Source organism: Triturus cristatus, chromosome 3_2 (assembly GCF_964204655.1).
Source record: "Triturus cristatus chromosome 3_2, aTriCri1.1, whole genome shotgun sequence".
Classification (NCBI taxonomy): domain Eukaryota; kingdom Metazoa; phylum Chordata; class Amphibia; order Caudata; family Salamandridae; genus Triturus; species Triturus cristatus.
Window position 1 is genome coordinate 166,248,674 of NC_140584.1, and position 18,253 is coordinate 166,266,926.

Below are 18,253 nucleotides of genomic sequence, written 5' to 3' on the forward strand. Positions count from 1 at the left end.
GACTGTTTGCCCCTCGCTCTTGCCGCCATCTGAAACATATCTTTTTAAATACGCTTATAAATGCATTGAACCAGATCGCTACTAAGCGAGAGAGGGAGGAGCAAAGTTCGTGGGGTATGAGGAGGGTCGGCTTTGCCCCTTCACAGTTTTTCACAGCTTTACAATCACCCTCAGGATTACATTTAATGCACCGATGAGGAGTCGGAAGGAGGGCAAAGGGAGGGCGCGGTACAGCAGAGTGAACGCGAACTGGGTGAAACCCAGCGCACCTTACCTCACAAGCAGATCAGCAAGCCAGCGTCCGGTATAACTCCGTATAACAGCTGACAGGGCAGACGCCGAGCAGGGACAGCAGCGTTGCTTTACCCCTTCACCCCCTTGAAATGTTGACAGCTTTGGAGCCACAGACAGCGCACCAGCATGGAGTCTGAGAGGAGGGCGCAATACGAGCACAGCGAGCGCGAACTGGGTAAAAACCCAGTGCGCCTTCCCTCGCAGAGCGGGCCAACGTCCAACGTCCAGCAACAAGTGCCCCCGGCTCCCCGGTAGTTCATCCCCGTAGGCGCCAGCAGCACTCCAAACACTCCAAGTATTTTCAGTTGCTCTGGGACACCGAAACACCGAGCAGAAGAAGCAGCGCTGCAAACACCCACCGGCACGTCAGAGACACCGCCAGCTACGCCCGTCAGTAGAACAGAATCCCAGAATCCCGCAGTGTATTCTCCCGAACTCAGTTCGGCTCCGGCTCCGGCATCCAAGCGAGGAACGGCAGCGGCGGCGCTCTGTCCATGTGGGCGTGGCCACAGAGAGACCGCGGAAACAGGAAGCACAGCGGCGGCGTGGGTGGGTCCACGTCAGCCGTTCATGGTTTCACTGGTAAAAGTCATCATTTTTATTAACATTTCTTTCTAACTTGGCGATTCTAGACAAGTTCTATGTTAAATTAGCAAATCACTTAAAAGATTGTAATATAAGTTTATTGGTAAAAGCACCACCAACAGGAAAGATGCTGCTCCTCCTGACTCCTGTCTCCAACTGCCAAGCCAAGAAGGCGTCGCCATGGAGATCAGAATACCAGAGCGAGCAGAAGTTACATCACAACAAATCTTCACAAATGAATTACATTGCAATCATAACACATCCCCTATACATAACAAGGTACAAATCAAATTAAATAGAAATGAAAATAAAACCATTTAAAATTCGTTCAAATAAAAATCATTGAATCTTGCAGGAACACGATGCGATCTCTGTGGAAACCTTCTAGTATAAACATGACTAGAATCAACCAGGCCAGGAACAGGTAAGGTGGTATCATGACTAGAAAGGTAAAAAGGTTTAGGCCCAAGGAATTTTACAAGTCGCGACATATTCCACTTACAACCATTATGCATCGTAACAAGTGATCCTAAAAGGACCCATAAATTCTGAAGTACCCTTTCTATGAAACCTAGGTTTTTTGACTAACACCCACTCGCCAATGTTCCAAATCCTAAACTTCGTAGCATTCCTGGAATCATAACGTTCTTTGTACCTTTTTTGATAGGATTGAATTCTGGAATCCACCTCCCCCTCATCCAATGGTACACTTCTTTGAGAAGGAAGCCATCCCGGATTCAATTTAGTCTTGGCATGCCTACCACGTAAAAGCCAGAAAGGGAAGCTGCGTATGACATGATTGACTGTGGTACGGTGAGCCCACCAATTATCACGAAGAACATCTTTGAGGGGAGATTTGGTGTCTATAGCTATTTGTACACAATTTTTGACCACTCGGTTCATACGTTCAGCAAGACCATTGGCCTGTGGCGAATAAAGAGCAGTTTTAAGGTGCAAAATACCAAAATCATCCAGAAAATTCTTCATGTCAAGTGAAATAAATTGTACCCCATTATACGTGATAAGGCACTTAGGAATACCTTCAGAGGCAAATTAATCTTTCAAGAAATCAACAATAACTTTAGTGTTTACAGTGCTCACACACTTGGTAGAGACCCATTTAGAAGTGTAATCTACCAAAAGGATGACAAATCTCTCCAAAAGCCCAAGTAGTTCAAAAGGCCCCATCAAGTCTAAACCCAATTTCGTCCATGGTTGCCTAGGAACTTCAACCGGAGATAGGGGAGCTGAGTTTACAACTTTAGACTTATCATTAGAAGAGCACTGATAACAATCCCTCACTACCATTTCCACCTGATGATCCATGTTGGGCCACCAATATCTCTCACGCAACCTCGTCTTGGTAAGACTCCTGCCAAGATGTCCCTCATGTGCCAGACAAATTAATTTGGGTCTCAGATTTAGTGGAGGAATTATTCTATCCCCTTGCATAAGACCATCATCTAAAAGGGTCAATTCATCCTTGACAGACCAAAAAGGTGCTAAGTCAGGATCAATATCTTTACAGCATGCAGGCCAACCCTTAATGATAAAATCTTTTATGACTGGGAAAGAGGGGTCCTGGGATTGAGCATCCACCCATTCCTCTTCAGAGATGGAAGACTCCTTAACCCACGAGACATTAATAACCTCAACATCAGTAATATCATCATGCACCTGTAAAGGCAATCTAGACAGACAGTCAGCAGTCCTATTGGAAGATCCAGGAAGATATTGTACCTGGAAGTTAAATTCTTCCAATCCTTCACTCCATCATTTAAGCCTAGGAGTTAACCTGTCAGTTTCTATACATGAGAAAACCTGTACTAGGGGCCGATGATCAGATCTCACAATAAAGGGAATTCCCCAAAGGTAAAATTTGAAGTGTTTAACAGCCCACACGATCGCAAGTGACTCTCTTTCTATGCATGAATATTGCTGCTCAGCTTTCTTTAATGCACGTGAGGCAAAGGCAACCACTTTTTCCACACCACCATCAATTTGTGAGAGGACAGCACCAAGACCAGAAAGACTAGCATCAGTAGTAAGTAACTTTTTTTTCTTGTATCAAAATGGCCTAAGCTGGGTAAATGACCGATAGTTTGCTTAACTGATTCGAAAGCTCCCTTGCACATCTCATTCCATTCAAAATGGGTACCTTTCTTTAATAAATTCCTGATTGGTTCGACCACAGATGCAAATCCTTTTATAAACTTAGCATAAAATTCAGCTAACCCTAGGAAAGATCTAACCTGATCTTTGTCAATGGGTGTAGGTGCATCAATGATACTTTTCGCTAATTCAAGCTTAGGTTGAATACCTTCACCGGAAATCACATGGCCAAGATAAGTAACAGAGGATACAGCAATTTTGCATTTCTGTTTGTTGACTGTGAGACCTTTACTAGCTAACTTCTCCAAAACCATCCCATCCTTGTCGCCAGTGTTAAATTAGCAAATCACTTAAAAGATTGTAATATAAGTTTATTGGCAAAAGCATCACCAACAGGAAAAATGCTGCTCCTCCTGACTCCTGTCTCCAACTGCCAAGCCAAAAAGGCGTCGCCATGGAGATCAGAATACCAGAGCGAGCAGAAGTTACATCACAACAAATCTGCACAAATGAATTACATTGCAATCATAACATTCTACCATTGCACATTTGACACATGCACAGCATTGCCTCTCAACTCAATGACCCAAACAGGATCCCGAAATTTTAAAAATCCTTTTCTTTGCAACACAGGATCTTTAATGTGAACCATGTCCCCAACCCTGATCGTAGAATTCTTGAAGACACTGTCCTTGAACATCATTTCTCTCTGACAACTCAACATACTGGTTTTGTCACTCAAAATATCAAAACTCTGACCCATCATGTTCACCTTCCAAAAAGGACACAACGAGGATACCACCTTTCTCCCTCTCATAAGTTCATTTTTTTATACTGCCACTCTCCCCATGACCGACAATGGCAACCTGTTCCAGAACGTTATCGATGCCCACAGTCCTGTAAGGACCTTCCCCATATTTAGTTCAAACTGGGACTCCGGCTGATGGGCAATCTGCATTTCGAGGTAATTGAATTCATCACACTTCCAGTCCATACCAACTACGGGGAGATCGTGAGGTGTCCCCCGCGGCAAGGCAGCGAGCGGGAACAGTATTGTTTTCTGGCAATTGATTCAGAGGCCAGAGGAAGCCTCAAATGAGTCTAGTATTTCCCAAACCGCTGGGATCGCCCCTTCCAGCTCACTCACATAGAGAAGAGCATCGTCTGCATATGTGGAGACCACATGCGTACGACTGTCTACCTCTATAGCCCGTGGTTCCATATCCCTCCGCAATTGTACCACCAGAGGCTCCATGGCCCAAGCGAATAGCAGTGGGGACAACGGGCAACCCTGCCTTGGGCCCCTTCCTATCCCAATGATTTCTGACACCTGCCTACCATTCTGCACTCTAGCAATCTGTTTGCGGTATAACAGTTTGACCCAGGCTATGTACTCGCTTCCAAACCCCATTCTCCGCATTACTTCCCAGAGATAGTGCCACCACAGAGTATCAAAGGCTTTTTCAATATCCAGGGTGACTACTGCCGCCCTGAGGTCCTTGTCTGCTACTGAGTGCAGGACGTGTGATAATCTGCGTAAATTCATGTGTGTTCCTCTCCCTGGCATAAAACTGCATTGGTCCTCATGAACCAATGAGTTCACCACTCTCTAGTCTTAGGGTAAGAATTAATGATAACTAATTAATTTGTGCTTTATGGGAATGCTATTTTCTTTAACTTTGATGGTGTCGACAAAATTATTAACCTTCCCCACTTTGTCTGCAAAAACATTCCTAAAGGATTTCTTCCAAGACTATTGATCAGCAACAGCATTGACAATAGTGACCTGCTGTTTATGACCAGGTCTACTCATGAGATTTAAATCATCCTGATGCCACCAACCTAATACATTAATGCCTTTGCGAGTGACTTAAACTTTCCCTTCAACAGTGTTGGTTTCAAAACGGCTCAGAAATACCCATCCAAGTCTATCCTACTGCCACTGAAAGCAGTGGTAATTACATCCGGAGATATCAATTCTTTGCCCATCCACGGTTAATTATATTTTTCACAAAAGATAATTGTGATTTTAGCGCCAGAATCCAACAGTAATGGAATGTAGATCCCAACGAGTAAAGGGCTATGAGGATCATTATATTTCTTGATACTATGGACACTATAAACTTCTACACATTCTACGGATAACACCAACTCATCCACTCTTTTCTCTATACTCTAAGTATCTCCCACTGTTTGCTACAGTACATGCCTTACAACAATGCGTCTACCTCCTCTACACACTTTACCCAAGTGGCCAATTTTCTTGCCTCTCTAACACTCCTGTGCAACAGCAGGACAATTCCTAATATTTGAAACATGTGAGGAAGATCCACATCTGAAAGATATTTATTTGCTTGGACCCAGAAAGAACACTCTTCTCATGTTAGAATTGCCTGAAAAACCTTGCGTTGTAATTTGATTGTTATGAGGGACATTATGCTCCTGTGTATTGACTTTTGCCAGTGCTTCGTAGAGTGAAGGATTCTTACAAGCTAAAAGTCTTTGTTGAATTTTCTTAGAGTGACATCTCGCCACAATTTGATCACGTATTAGCTGAGAGGTGAAACCTTCAAAGTCACAGCATGCTGCAAGTTCGTTTAAAGCTGTGACATAGGAAGCCATGGATTCATTAGGGGCTTGAACACAAGTGAAAAACTTATGAGGACGCACCACCAAGTTCACTTTCCCTTCAAAATGAGATTCAAATTGCTTTACAGCCACTTCAAACTCATCATAGTCATCATCACTTACAAATTCAGGAAAATGGTCTAAGATATTTTGGCCTTCGACACCTAAATAGTAGTGAAGCAAATTGAGTTTGCGATAAGGCTTAAACTTCAGACCATCAACAGCTCCTAAGTAGGCTTTGAACCCTCTATACCACAACCTCCATTTTAAAGGAGGTTCTCCAGGATCTTGCAGAAAAGGACTGGGTGGTTTACCAGATCACTGGGACCAGCTGGTGGCACCAAGGAAATACTCTTCAAGCATCCGGAAATTAATACGACGGTAGAGCAGACGGTGGAAAAAGACCAACTGTCACAGTAGGAAAAGTCAGGTTCTGAATCCTTATATATCGACATCCAAGGCAGGTTAAATAAAGTGTGAGGCAGCACAAACGAAGTATGAGGCAGCGTACCCCCAGGGGAAAGGGAATGTCACGATTTCATCTAAACGTGCGCCACAAAACACGCTCACGATAAGATCTTGCCCCCCAGGGCAATCTAAATGCCAAATTTCATAGAATAACACGGCAGGCACATGCGATGGTTACTCGTGTAACTGCAATGGGAAAACATAATATGCGAAGCTACAAGCGCCAGGAACTTTGGCTCGCACAAATGAAGGCGAGGTCAGTTTAATCTCCACACGCTGCCGAGAGCCTCAGCCGACCAAAACAAACTACAAAGGTGAGGCAACATGAAACATACAGCGTGATCAGCCAGTTACTGGGCCCTCTCTCTTCTCTTCTTCTTCCCATTTTTTGTAAAATTAATTAGAAATAGTACCTCATGAAAATGTCAGATGAGTGGAAACCTCCAAACATGCTGAAATCCCATCCTCGTTGCCAAATCTGTACCGTGAAGCAGGGGACAATCCAAAGTGTGGGTTTTATACACATTTTTATTGAAGAAGTCTCACGTCGAGATGCTGCCGGTACAAAGGGCCCAGAGAGTGTAACGCTCACACAGCATTTCAAACAATATAGAATACATTCCAGAATGGAACACAAGTATGACCAATAACATTACATAAGGCTGACCTACAGTAGGAATAAATATAGATGAAATACTTTGTTAGAATGCCACACAAAGTCATAATCCAACATCTCTATTTCACTCCAAAATGGGCCACTCAAGGGTAGGCTGTAATTGCTGTACCAGACTGTCTAAGGCAAATTGTTTCCCTTTACACAATGTGTGCAAGTATATATTGTAAGAGGTAGATTGGATTGCAAGCTCTCCGAGCCAGACTTCCTGATGAAAAGACCTTTCTACCCTCGTGTCTAGCCTCTCTGGCTCCCTTCGTGAAGTATTGTAGGTTTTGGCAAAAGCTTGAATTACCAAGCTCCTGCTGAGGCAGACAAGAGCTTCTGTCTTAAGCCCAAAATCGGTTGTGAAGAGATTTGTAAATAAAAAATACACAAGAAGCAGAAGTTCTGGTTTCTAACCTGCAGAAGAGATGTCTTTCAAAAGGACATCTGTCCTTGTTTCGGCAAACCGCCCTTACTACGAATCCGTCACCCCACATGTTGCTACGACTTGCGGGGTAATGGTATGTGTTGTTAAAACGCGGTCGATGTAATGACCGTGTTGTAACAACATGCAGAGTGACGGCAAGCGTAACAAAGAGGCATATTCACTTATTTCTGCTGTGACCAGAGTTATGCCCAGCAACTTTGCGACTACTGCAAACAAGCATTGGCATAGCCGATAGGTCTCGCCTTTGGGACATTATAAGTGTTTAGCCATGCAACAGTTGATGTTGTTGCACCAAGGATATTCATCTCAGCGGGAAGTGCTGGCAGTAGGGACAATGATGCTGCTGCTCTGAATTGAACTGAATTCAAGGTACCTTGAGGTATCACCTTTCACGTAAGATAGAACATCAAGGATTTTACACACACTTTCTGAAATTTGAATTAGTCATCTTGTTGCTCTGGGCTCTCTTAATAGAGGTAAATGTTGTTGTCTCTCTGGGTCACATTCAGTATATTAGATTCGTGTTAGATTAAACTGTGTGCCCAACGTGCATATCTTTGTAGACATGAGTGAAATCCGACCCACTGAAGGCCAGCCCTTTGGGGAGGAGTGGACTCGGGGAACACAGGTCTGATATACAGCCAATGTTTTACACAGGGTGTGAGGAAGCATCAAATGCCTGACAGAGGCATTAGAGTATTAGTGAGCTCTCTGCAGTTCATTATCATGAAAGTAGGGGAAGTCTTCATTGTTTGATCTTGAATGCAAACTGGTGCTAAAGTAAATAAGGAGCGCCGAGTCTTTTGAAGGACAGGAAATAGTCTTTGCAAAATACAAAGATTATAAACAAGCATCGCGGCACCGACGCTTTACTTTTAATGTTAAAGTAAAGCGTGGGTGCCGCGATTATATCAAAAGTAAAGAAATAGATGTTTTTTTCTATTTCTTTACTTTTGGTATATTCGCGGCACCCGTGCTTTACTTATAATATTAAAAGTAAAGTGCGTGTGCCGCGATTATACCAAAAGTAAAGAAATAGAAAAAAAATCTATTTCTTTACTTTTGATATAATCAGCGAGGTCTGTGTACTTGTAACACTTGCAAATGCCAAGCCATTAATCAAGCAGGATGGCTCTGTCTGGCTTCGAGCCCAGTGGCGCCTGTTGTCTGTTCTCTCCTTAGCATCTCACAAAACTCTTCCGTGCAGTAAGGGAGGGGGAGGAGCGGGTGAGAGAGGGGGAGGAAAGCCGGCCATGCAAGGAATGCCAAGGAATGCTAGAAACCAGGATAGCAGCTGTGTGCGTGCACGCCATCGCGAACGCAAGCTGGAGGCCTGAAAAAAGCCACTAGGTTAGCACTTCCAAGCGCTGGCTCAGGCGAGACCTAAAAAGGAGTGAGGACTTGAAAGGGAGTAGGACATGCTGCCATGAGGGAGCATCCAGCCTGCTTCCAATTTGCAGGTCGGTTACCAATATAGACATTTGAATCATGAGACGGAGAAGGTGATCATGCTCAGAGTGGGTATCGTTCTTGAGGGAGTGGTAATATTCCAGCAGTACCTCTTTATACAATTCCAAAAACGTCAATACACTGCTTAGCTGTCATCTATGCTGCATATGCAGCCAGGTCTGCTTTTCATTCTTCAACCTTGCATTTTTTGCCTTCTGTGTAAGTGTTATCGAGCACCACCTGCACCGGCTTTGAGGGTTACACCAGTAGCAGAAAAAGGGGCCACCTGCAATATCACCAGTGATAGCTTCAAGGAAGGTGTAGTACAAGAAGTTGCTGTCAAAAAGCTGACAGAAAGGGTTTGGAAGCATTAAATTAGACTGAGACTGGAGTTGAAACAGCAGAGGCTAATGCAGATGACAGAACCATGCTCAACTGGGCAGGGCTATGACATTTAAAGAACCAGCTGGCGCATTAGGAGAGCAATGCAGGAAAACAAAACAACAGCCATGATCTCTTGAAACGATATAATGGTTTCTGCGTCAAACAAAGGTCACAATGGATTTGTAGTATATTGAGTAGCTCCTCAGAACAAAAAAGATCAGGTGCCAGGGCTCTGTCCCTGCAGCTTTACACATTTCCCCATGCCAGTACACCTTGGAGCAAGACTGTAATGAATGCATAATTAGCGGCCTTGAACTTAGCCTTCCTTTCATCCAGTGTTTTCAGGTGCATCTGATGTCATGTGGGACAGGTTTCAGATTCATGACCGAGCTTCAGAAGCAACAACAATCGGTAGTGGGGTCAGTAGCTGACATTTGTTTCCTACAATATATGTATGGTCTGTGGCCATACTGGTGTATGTGGGAATAATTAGAATAATTTACTGATAAATTAAGACAAAAAATCCAGGCAGGGCAGAGCTCCCATTCTCAATGTCTGTGGTGTATGGTATAAAGAAACACATTTAATAGACTCTGGATGGTTCCTCTGTAAAGCAGTGTCATCACATTTAGTGACCCTTCCCTTACTGGAACTGCCCTGGCACGATCTACAGCTCATCACTATGATAAAATGTACTGGATATTTGAGGATTTTTCAGTAGATGGTGAATCTGTGGGAAGAAACTTCGATTTAACTAGGGCATTTCTTTCTTGCACTTCGTCCTCCCACACACACTATCTGGTCTTCCATCTCCCCAATGGTCTGTAGTAATGCTCCACATTGTCGCCTCGATTTAAACTCACTCCATTATCATATTTACTTCACTCTTCACTGCCTCTTATTTCATCAGCTAGATTTTAAGCCAACTGCCTGTCCCGACTGCGCCATGTCTTCCTCAAACGTCCCCCGCCCGCTCCACCAACATCCCGAAGATTTCCATGCGTCCATCGGTGGTCAAAGTATGACGTTGGTACAGTGCAAACCGATTAGCAGGGAGGAGGGATATTTACTGAGGGCATTAGAGGAGGTCACAGTGGATACCGCCCTTTTACAGAAGATGATTTGAAGGAAGGTCTTCTACAGTTTCCTTTACTGAGGCCCTGAAGAGTAGTCACAGGAGGATATAGGTCATTAACAGATGGCGAACTTAAGGGTCCAAGAGTCTTCTAACTGTAGAAACCAGCAACATAGGCACTTTTGAAAATAAGTTTATTTATCCATGTCGAAGTAGGTTAGGAGATGGTCATATGACCGTCTCTGCTGGGCAGTTTATAGCAGGGTGCAAGTTGGAACTGCCCCACATTGCTTTTGTATACAGTAGGGTTACTGAGGTCAAGTCTATAATCCCGGTCCCCAAACAGCTTCATTTTGAAGTTGGGCAGAAGGGGCAGCTTTCGTTCTGGTTTGTTTCGGCCCAAAACTGTATACACTAGAAGCAAAAAGAAAAAAAAATAGTATTTTATACCACTACAGACTACTTTCAACCAACTTTCTTGGCAGCTTCAGTAGACAATTAGCATATTTGGGGGTATATTAACAATGCGGAAGTCTAAGGTGGAAGGCAGACCAGCCATTGGGTTTTAGCTGCCCTAGTCGAAAATGCCAAAAAGTGCCACCTCTCACTTCTACCTTCCCAATACACAACCAAATGCAGTAATATTTTCAGACACTGTAAATCACATGCATCTTTCACATATAAAGGAAATAAAGCTGCAGACTCACTTAAATTGAAAACATTTTAATTGAACATGTTACCCTGGTTAAAACAATTAAAATGTGAAATTTTCACTCACACTGCGTAACTAAAGTGTGCAACCTGTAGTTTTTTTTTTCAAGTAATGTTATGCGTCATTAGTCTAGAAAACCAATACCTTTAAAAATACACACAGCCCCACAGGAAATCTGCTTGTTTGCACGGTTCCCTATTTTTTTCTCTGATAGACACTACCAGTATTTTGACTCTGTGCATTGAGAAACCGCTATATGTTTTTTCAATGCAAGTCTTTCCTACATAGCATGTAACTTCAATAAATAGAGTTTCTACGCAACAGATGCGCAATCTGCCTGTTCTTTTCATGAGAGAGCTGTAGAAAGGTTGATTCCTTATGTACAACTTCACAGGGGTTTGACTGGGGTAAAAGCCACCTTCTGATGAAACCCTGAAAAAACTGTTTATGAGTGGGGATAGGCCAACTCTTACAGGGAAGCCTTTAAGAACACATTGATCAATATATATTATGGCCTCTTCCTTCAAGGAAGCTTACGATCATGGCTCACCAACCCAGTTTGAGACCAGCCTTGCTTTTCCATGGGAGAGAATCAATATAAATGTTCTATGCAATGGCTGCCAACTTTTCAACCTTACTAGTGAGACCTTCTGAAAGCATCAAACTGACCACTCACTTAACAGAGTTTTCACCGTAAGTCCGAGGCAGCAGTAAACTTTGGGTGGGGGGTAAGAGTCAGGCATTCCTTTCCATCTCTAATAGGTGCTTAACTCAACCCTCCCATCTCTTCTAGGCGCTGTATCCGATAGTGTTTCAGAAAAAAGCATCAGATTTGACAGAAGCACATTTCTGCTGCCTGTCACCTTCAAGCAGCTTGGATATACCATGTAAGCCACTGAGGTCAGTTTTAGGAGGCTCCTACGAAGCAGAACACAGCTGAAAGTCTGAACACCAAGAGCAAGACAGACCTCAAATGTATGTGGTACATGACGAGGAAGTGGCGAGACTGCTAATCTGTGGATGGGGGTATGACTGCTAGGATCAAGCCTTGTGTGGTTTGTTCTACACATGAATCAGTATCAACTGATCTCCTGGTAGCTGCCAGGGCACAACAGAGCACCCAGAAGACATTTCTTGTGAAGCTGACCACTTGTATCTGGTCTGGACCGGGAATTGGGGAAGATTCTTTGTTATAACTGGAAAGTGAGTGAAAAAGCGTTATTGAACTGGTAACAGAGTAGGCGGTATACTGTATTGGCCTATGCAGACTTGTAAGGACCAGAAGATACTGCCTGTGAGGGAGAATTAATCCAGAAACACCCCCGTCGGAACTCTGAAGTCTGGAAGTAGTGAACTGTGCCTTCCTGCACAAGGCGACTGAGAAGTATCTAGCCTGACTGAAGACAAAAGGCAGCTGGGATCTGTGCTGAGTGACTGCTGGGTAAAGAGCCCTCCAGTGGCCACTTGTATGTACTGCACAGAAACTTTCAATGCAAGTCCATGGAGAACGAAGAAGCCATGTGAAATGGAACTGTTACTCAGAAATACTAACTTTGCAGTGACTAACCCAATTTTTTTAATTTTGGTCTTGTTTTAATCAATGTATACTTTTCAGTTTTACTAAAGTGGTCTGGGAGCTCTACTGTTGTGATAGACTGCTAACCCTAAACACACATTCTCTGAAGTGGCATTCTGTCTTTATTACGCGCTAGTAAGGGCAGGACGAGGCTGTCTTATAGGAGAAGTGATTGTCTGATTAGGAGCTAGATTAGAAAGCTGTGGGATTGTTTGACCCCCTGTGCCAACACGCATGTTTTATTTACTTAGGGACTTCAAACTGAGGGGTCCTTATTTGGATTCATATGCATCTAAATAGGGCCCCCAGACTTCTAATGTTCTTTGAGAAATTGAAACCCTGGCAATAAAGCTGCCCTAAAGTGGTTTCCGAAGATAAAATTATGTTGGTGTCCTGGTGGGTGGTGAATGGCAGAGGGGAAATGCTCAAAGCACTGAGTGGGGAGAGCAGCAGTTGAGTAAGCGTATTGCAAGTAAGGATTAAGGGACCTTGGCAGTGCTGTTTGTCCCAGTGTTGGAATACTATGAACTGCTGCAGCTATAATGTGGGGTACACTAGTAAAGTGAAGTTTAAGTTCCACTTCTGAAATAGCAATAGGTTCTACGTGCTCCATTCGGGGAGCAGTGAGTGCTGAGCGGTGTGTAGGTCACACTGCTGACAGAAAGGGGTGCTGCATGTTCAGAGTGGCAGAGCTGTGTGTGGTTCTCCAATAATCATCTAAACAGAGAGCAGAGTACATTCGTCTCTAAGAGACAAGAATATGCAATGGTACAGAGCATGTTTCAACAGGCAACGTACACACCTATGAATCACATGATGGAACACCATGCAGAAAACAGTGAGATCTGTTTTTTTGCATTTACCATGCACTCCTGGACCCTCTGGGGGGTTGGGGGATAGGGAATGGTGTCTGTCTTCGCTGCATAAGTGTGATGCTTTTTAAGGAAAGAAAATGAAGACAAGACCAGCATAAAGTTTATCTGTTTGACTGAGGTGTTTTCTCCCCTTATCCTTTTTGGGTTATTGATGTGGTGCACCTCTCCCCTCTATATTGTTACTTATAATGGATTCTGTTTAGCTGATTTATTTTATCTATACATCATGGGAACAGTAATGGGCTTGAACATGGTCTATTCATATGCCAACACATGTATTTGTCATTTTGAAAATTACCTGATTTTGAACAATCAATGGGAGGAAAACTCAATTTACAGATGACACTTGATTGACAACATATTTAGTGTCTGGCTAGGCACTACTGAGGATTAGATGACTTTAATGGTGTGGAGGGCACCTACCTCTTTATGCAGCACATGCGCACATGCCATTGGGTGGACTTCCTTTGGATGTACAATCTTCTGACACATCAGGCAAAGCTTACAGTTGGGTGTGGGCTGCAGTATCAGATAACAAGACAGGGTATTGTGTATGTGGGAGAAAACAGACACCACTATTCATAAGAAAGGAAAAGAAAATATACAAAGCGCCATATATACGAAACATAAGCTGAATTAAAGCACAGCACCCTACTGAATACTGGCTGAGCAAAAATACTTTAAAAAGGGCGCATAATCTGTTACGACCTTAATCAGACTTGCTACATATTTTTCACAACCTAAAATACCAGAGTTATACCCATCCTGAAGGGCGAAGAAAACAGACTTCAAGGCCTATACATTAAACCAGGAAAAGAAAATAGACTTGGAACACTAATGAAATCCAGAACAGGAAGTCAAATCTAAAAAGCATGACACAAGCCAGGAATTAAAAAAACAATTCTTGAGTGTTGTGCTATATGCGAGGTGAACAAAAAGACTTAGTGTACTATGCTTGAGTGAGTGAGGAAGAAAATAGAGGTACTGTGCAACTCATAAGTCAGCAGTAAAAACAGCCTTGCAATGCTGTATGAGTCAGTGAAACATCAGATTACATATGCTCAAAAAGAAGAAAAACTGACTGCAAGTTGATTTTCATTTCCAGGTTATGGACAGTGCTCAAATTTGGATTTGCTCTCTTACTATGGTACACTATCTTTATTGAATCCAGCAGAGCAATATGAAAATATAATTTCATACCCCAGGCACAGTTTTCAGAACTGCAAGGGCCAGGAACTTCCTAAACAGTAAGATAGAGTATATCAAAAACTGGTGTTGAGCATGGCACTGGCCTGGGAGACAAGCAACTGCTTTAAGGCAGTAAGAATCTCAGGACTTAGGGCAGAGGCATCTTGAGTCAGAAAGAGCTCACTCTTGATGCCAGAAAAAGCCGTGGCGGTGGTCTTGCCCCTTACTCTTCACAACCAGAAGCAGAAGAAGGAACCCCAAGGCTTTCCTGGGATGACATCTGCTCATCCTGCAGCACAAAGACAAAGCAGACGGCGCCTGTTCCTACCTGAGGGGGTCTTCCAAGATGCACAGCCTGTGTGGCTGGGAGGAAGGTGGTTGGGTTCATCCGGGAGTGTGGAGCATTGAAAACATGGGATCCGATCTGGCCGAGTGGCTGCAGGAGAAAAACATGAAACTTTTTCATAAGATCCAACGCTAAACATCAAGAAAACATAATTTAGTTAGAATCATGCCAAGTGAGAAGATAGGAGTTGGTGGATCTGGCTAAGCGGAGCTGTGGTTCAGGCACAAGGGGTGACTCAGGCATTGCCCAGCCATACTATCTAGTGAACACAAAATTGCATCCATGGAAAGGGAAGGAGACATAAGTTGCAAAATACAGTTTTGTCTGAGGGAAATTTTGGGAGAAACATCTGCCTTGGTTTTTCACGGACATCCTCCTCTTTTGTGCAAGGTGGCACTAGTGCACTGTCCTGAAGTTTCAAAAGGCAGACAGATTAATTTCGATGTCCCCATTTTTTAAATCCTCTTTACTTTCATTCTAAAATTGAATACAGGGCAAAAATGAGTCAGAACCTGTTTCTACCCATCACCTCCCTTGTTAAGAAGATGAGGGTCTTTAGCAATGTGTCACCAGCACTCTAATAGTCTTCTGTCTGCCTGATGAGGGCATTTAAGGCAATATAGATATAAAAAGGTAAAAAAACAAAGGTTGAAGGGACTTTGAAAGTTAGGTGAAAATATCAGTTAAAACATACAGTTTTAAACTAACAAAAGCACAGAAATACACAAGTTATAGTTATCGCAAGTAACTATAACTCGTGCCCTAAAGTAACTATAGCTCACACCCTCGCCATGCACAGCTAATTATCTCCCATATTACATCATCCATAACATGTTCTGTGTCATCACTGAGAACATCACTGCAACATCTGAAATTACATCTTTGTTACTGTGCATGGCAGAGGCTAGAGTTACAATTACTTGAGATAACTATAACTGGTGAATTTCACTGGTTTTGTTAGTTTAAAAAGGTATGTTTTAACAGACATTTTAACTTAACTATAATGTCCATTTAACTTTTGTTTTTCTTAAAATAAATGTATACGTTTCAAAATGGCCGCACAATTGACGTTGATATGTTATGTATTTGCAGCTTTGGTCCCTCTTCTATTACTCCTTTCACGTAGAGGTGAATTTAAACATGGTGGTTGGTGTACGATACGAGCGTGATCAAGCCGTAATGGCGAAACGGGACGTTTTTCTACTTGCCGAATAAAACTATCTGCAAGCAACCTGGGTGTCCGAGTGTTTCCTGTCCATAAAGGGGAACTGTGGAGTATATATATATATGTTTGTCATACAAGTTGAACAGAGAATAAAAAGACCATTAACGCACAGTTTTTATGTATTTTACTCCTAAACGTGAGCAACTTTTTCCCCTAACTATAAAATATTCTCACTTGAAAACTCTCTCTCTCTGCCAGATATTGACTTTCTAAAGACAAAGGCCTAAAACAAGATTAGAGTATTTCTGGGGATTAAAATTCACAGTACTACCCAACACTTGTATACCAAACTTATGGAAGACCTGCCTGCAGAAGAGGCGCCGCAATCAGCTACCCCAATCATACAAAATGCCAAAGAATGCTCCTCAAAAATGTTTGAAAAAGCAAAACAACAGTAATCACAAGGCACAATGCACGGAACACTGTAAGTGAGGACACATCCCCTGACTCGCGTCCAAAGGCAGTGACTGTTAGAAATGTAGTTTTGGATAACAAGAGTAATTCTCACCAAAGGAGCCAGTGTTTGACATCTCTGTTGGACTACTGTTGAACATAAAACATGGGAAGTGTTACTGCATGGGAAGTGTTACTGCTAATCCATGGAGGTCATTTTTGGCCATCTCAAGATAGGTTAAAAACAAGACCATGTGATAGGGCAGTCAGACTGTGTTCAGACTAAATGCACTGACTTTCAGATTCCAAGTTCTAATTTCCATCCAGAGAAAGTTAGGACCATGCAGAGAAGATGGGGGAGGCGGGTAGGTCATCTGGAGGACTGATGGCTTGGAGCTCCAGGTACGAGTCACTACAGTGAGTAACTTACTTCCTGATGCATCCAGTTCTCTTTCCTCATTCACTGGAGCACACAGCATCTACAACTAACACTCAGGTTGAAACAAAACCACAGAGCATAACAAGGGCTGCCAAACCAAGAAGCAGACCAAAATGGAGGAGCACCTATATCACAACTGAGGCCTGGAGGAACCGGTCTTCCCCTTGTACCCTACAATAACAAATGACAGACAGACAAGACAGCCAGTCAGCGACACTGAGCAAGAAACTTCCTGCGTCTAAAAAATGGACGGGAGCAGAGAATCATCCTTTTTAGAACATCCTCCGGTAAGGCAGTGGTTCAATGGTATAACCCCTAGCAGAGATAATGCATTAATAGACCAGTCCCCAGCTGATGTTGTGGGCACCAGAGAGGTGGTGGGTTAATTCATCCAATTGTTCACACTCACTTGTCCTATTCCCGGTGCCTTGTCATGAAGCTCTGCCAGTCGCATGCCGACCAGTTTGCAAAGAGCATCAAACGAGAGCCCAGCAGTAGTACCACGTGAAGTTTTTATCTGTTGTAGGATTTGAGTCAGCTGAGTCCTGTAAGGGAAATACATCATGTGAGAAACACACAGCCAAGGAGACTACTTTCACAAAGAGCAGGCATAGCAGTGGCTCTAACTGTGAAAGCTTCCCTCACATCACAAATAGGTAGCAGACAGACAGTCCTGTGGAAAGTTGAGCATGGCAGCATCTGTGACAGCTCTGGAAGTGTGGAATTTGTTCACTCAACGCCCAGGACATATTGCTTTGGGTGAATGACAACAAGCTTTCATGATTATTTTACCTTTGGACAAGCAGGCCTAACTCACTGCAGCACAAACCCTTTCGATGCCAGTTCACCAAATTGCATCTGTGAAAGAGCAATGTGTACAATCAAGGCAAGATGTGTATCCATATGTTCATGCTGGTTGAACTTGTATTTCTAATGCCTTCGTGCAAAGTCTTTACTAACAGGGTGACCACTCTGAAGCTCGGCTTTCACTACTAGCAGTGATTCAAGTATAAAAATGTGTACACACGATCCCAAAGTGTAACAGTTTAAGTCTACCTATGATGCTACCATTAATGCTCTCTGATAAAATGCAATTACTTGCAGAAGCTTCAAAGCAGGAATGATGATTGGCTGCTTTCAAAATAAAATGTACATTAAAAATAGCAAAATATTTCTCAACTACTGTGCAATTTTCGGTACAGTTTCTTTAAAGTATCATTTAATAAAATGTATTTGATACATGCTAGCATTTCCCAAAAATATTAATAACGGAAAATTTGTGTAAAACCAGTTTTGCCAAGAATCTGGGAAACATGAAAACAAACAAACAATGGTAAAGCCAATGTGTCTGGCTTTGGCTGCAAGCCTTTTGGATTTGTCAATACATGTTTTGACATT

The 18,253-nt window shown here is 42.9% G+C and overlaps 1 protein-coding gene across 7 annotated transcripts in view; it reads right to left on the bottom strand.

The window, feature by feature from the left end:
- Positions 1-9,195: 9,195 nt before the first annotated feature.
- Positions 9,196-18,253, bottom strand: part of RNF214 (ring finger protein 214) — a 188,224-nt gene continuing 179,166 nt past the window's right edge. For 6 of the 7 annotated variants that reach the window (XM_085647447.1, XM_085647444.1, XM_085647448.1 and 3 more), the window contains exons 13-16: positions 17,265-17,400; positions 14,781-14,888; positions 13,688-13,783; positions 10,279-10,515 (exon numbers count right to left, since the gene is read on the bottom strand). In XM_085647447.1, coding sequence (XP_085503573.1) covers positions 10,450-10,515; positions 13,688-13,783; positions 14,781-14,888; positions 17,265-17,400 — 406 coding nt within the window. In that variant the 3' untranslated portion in view covers positions 10,279-10,449. Of the gene's footprint in view, positions 10,516-13,687; positions 13,784-14,780; positions 14,889-17,264; positions 17,401-18,253 lie in introns of all 7 variants that reach the window. The other variant, XM_085647443.1, reaches the window with a different exon arrangement.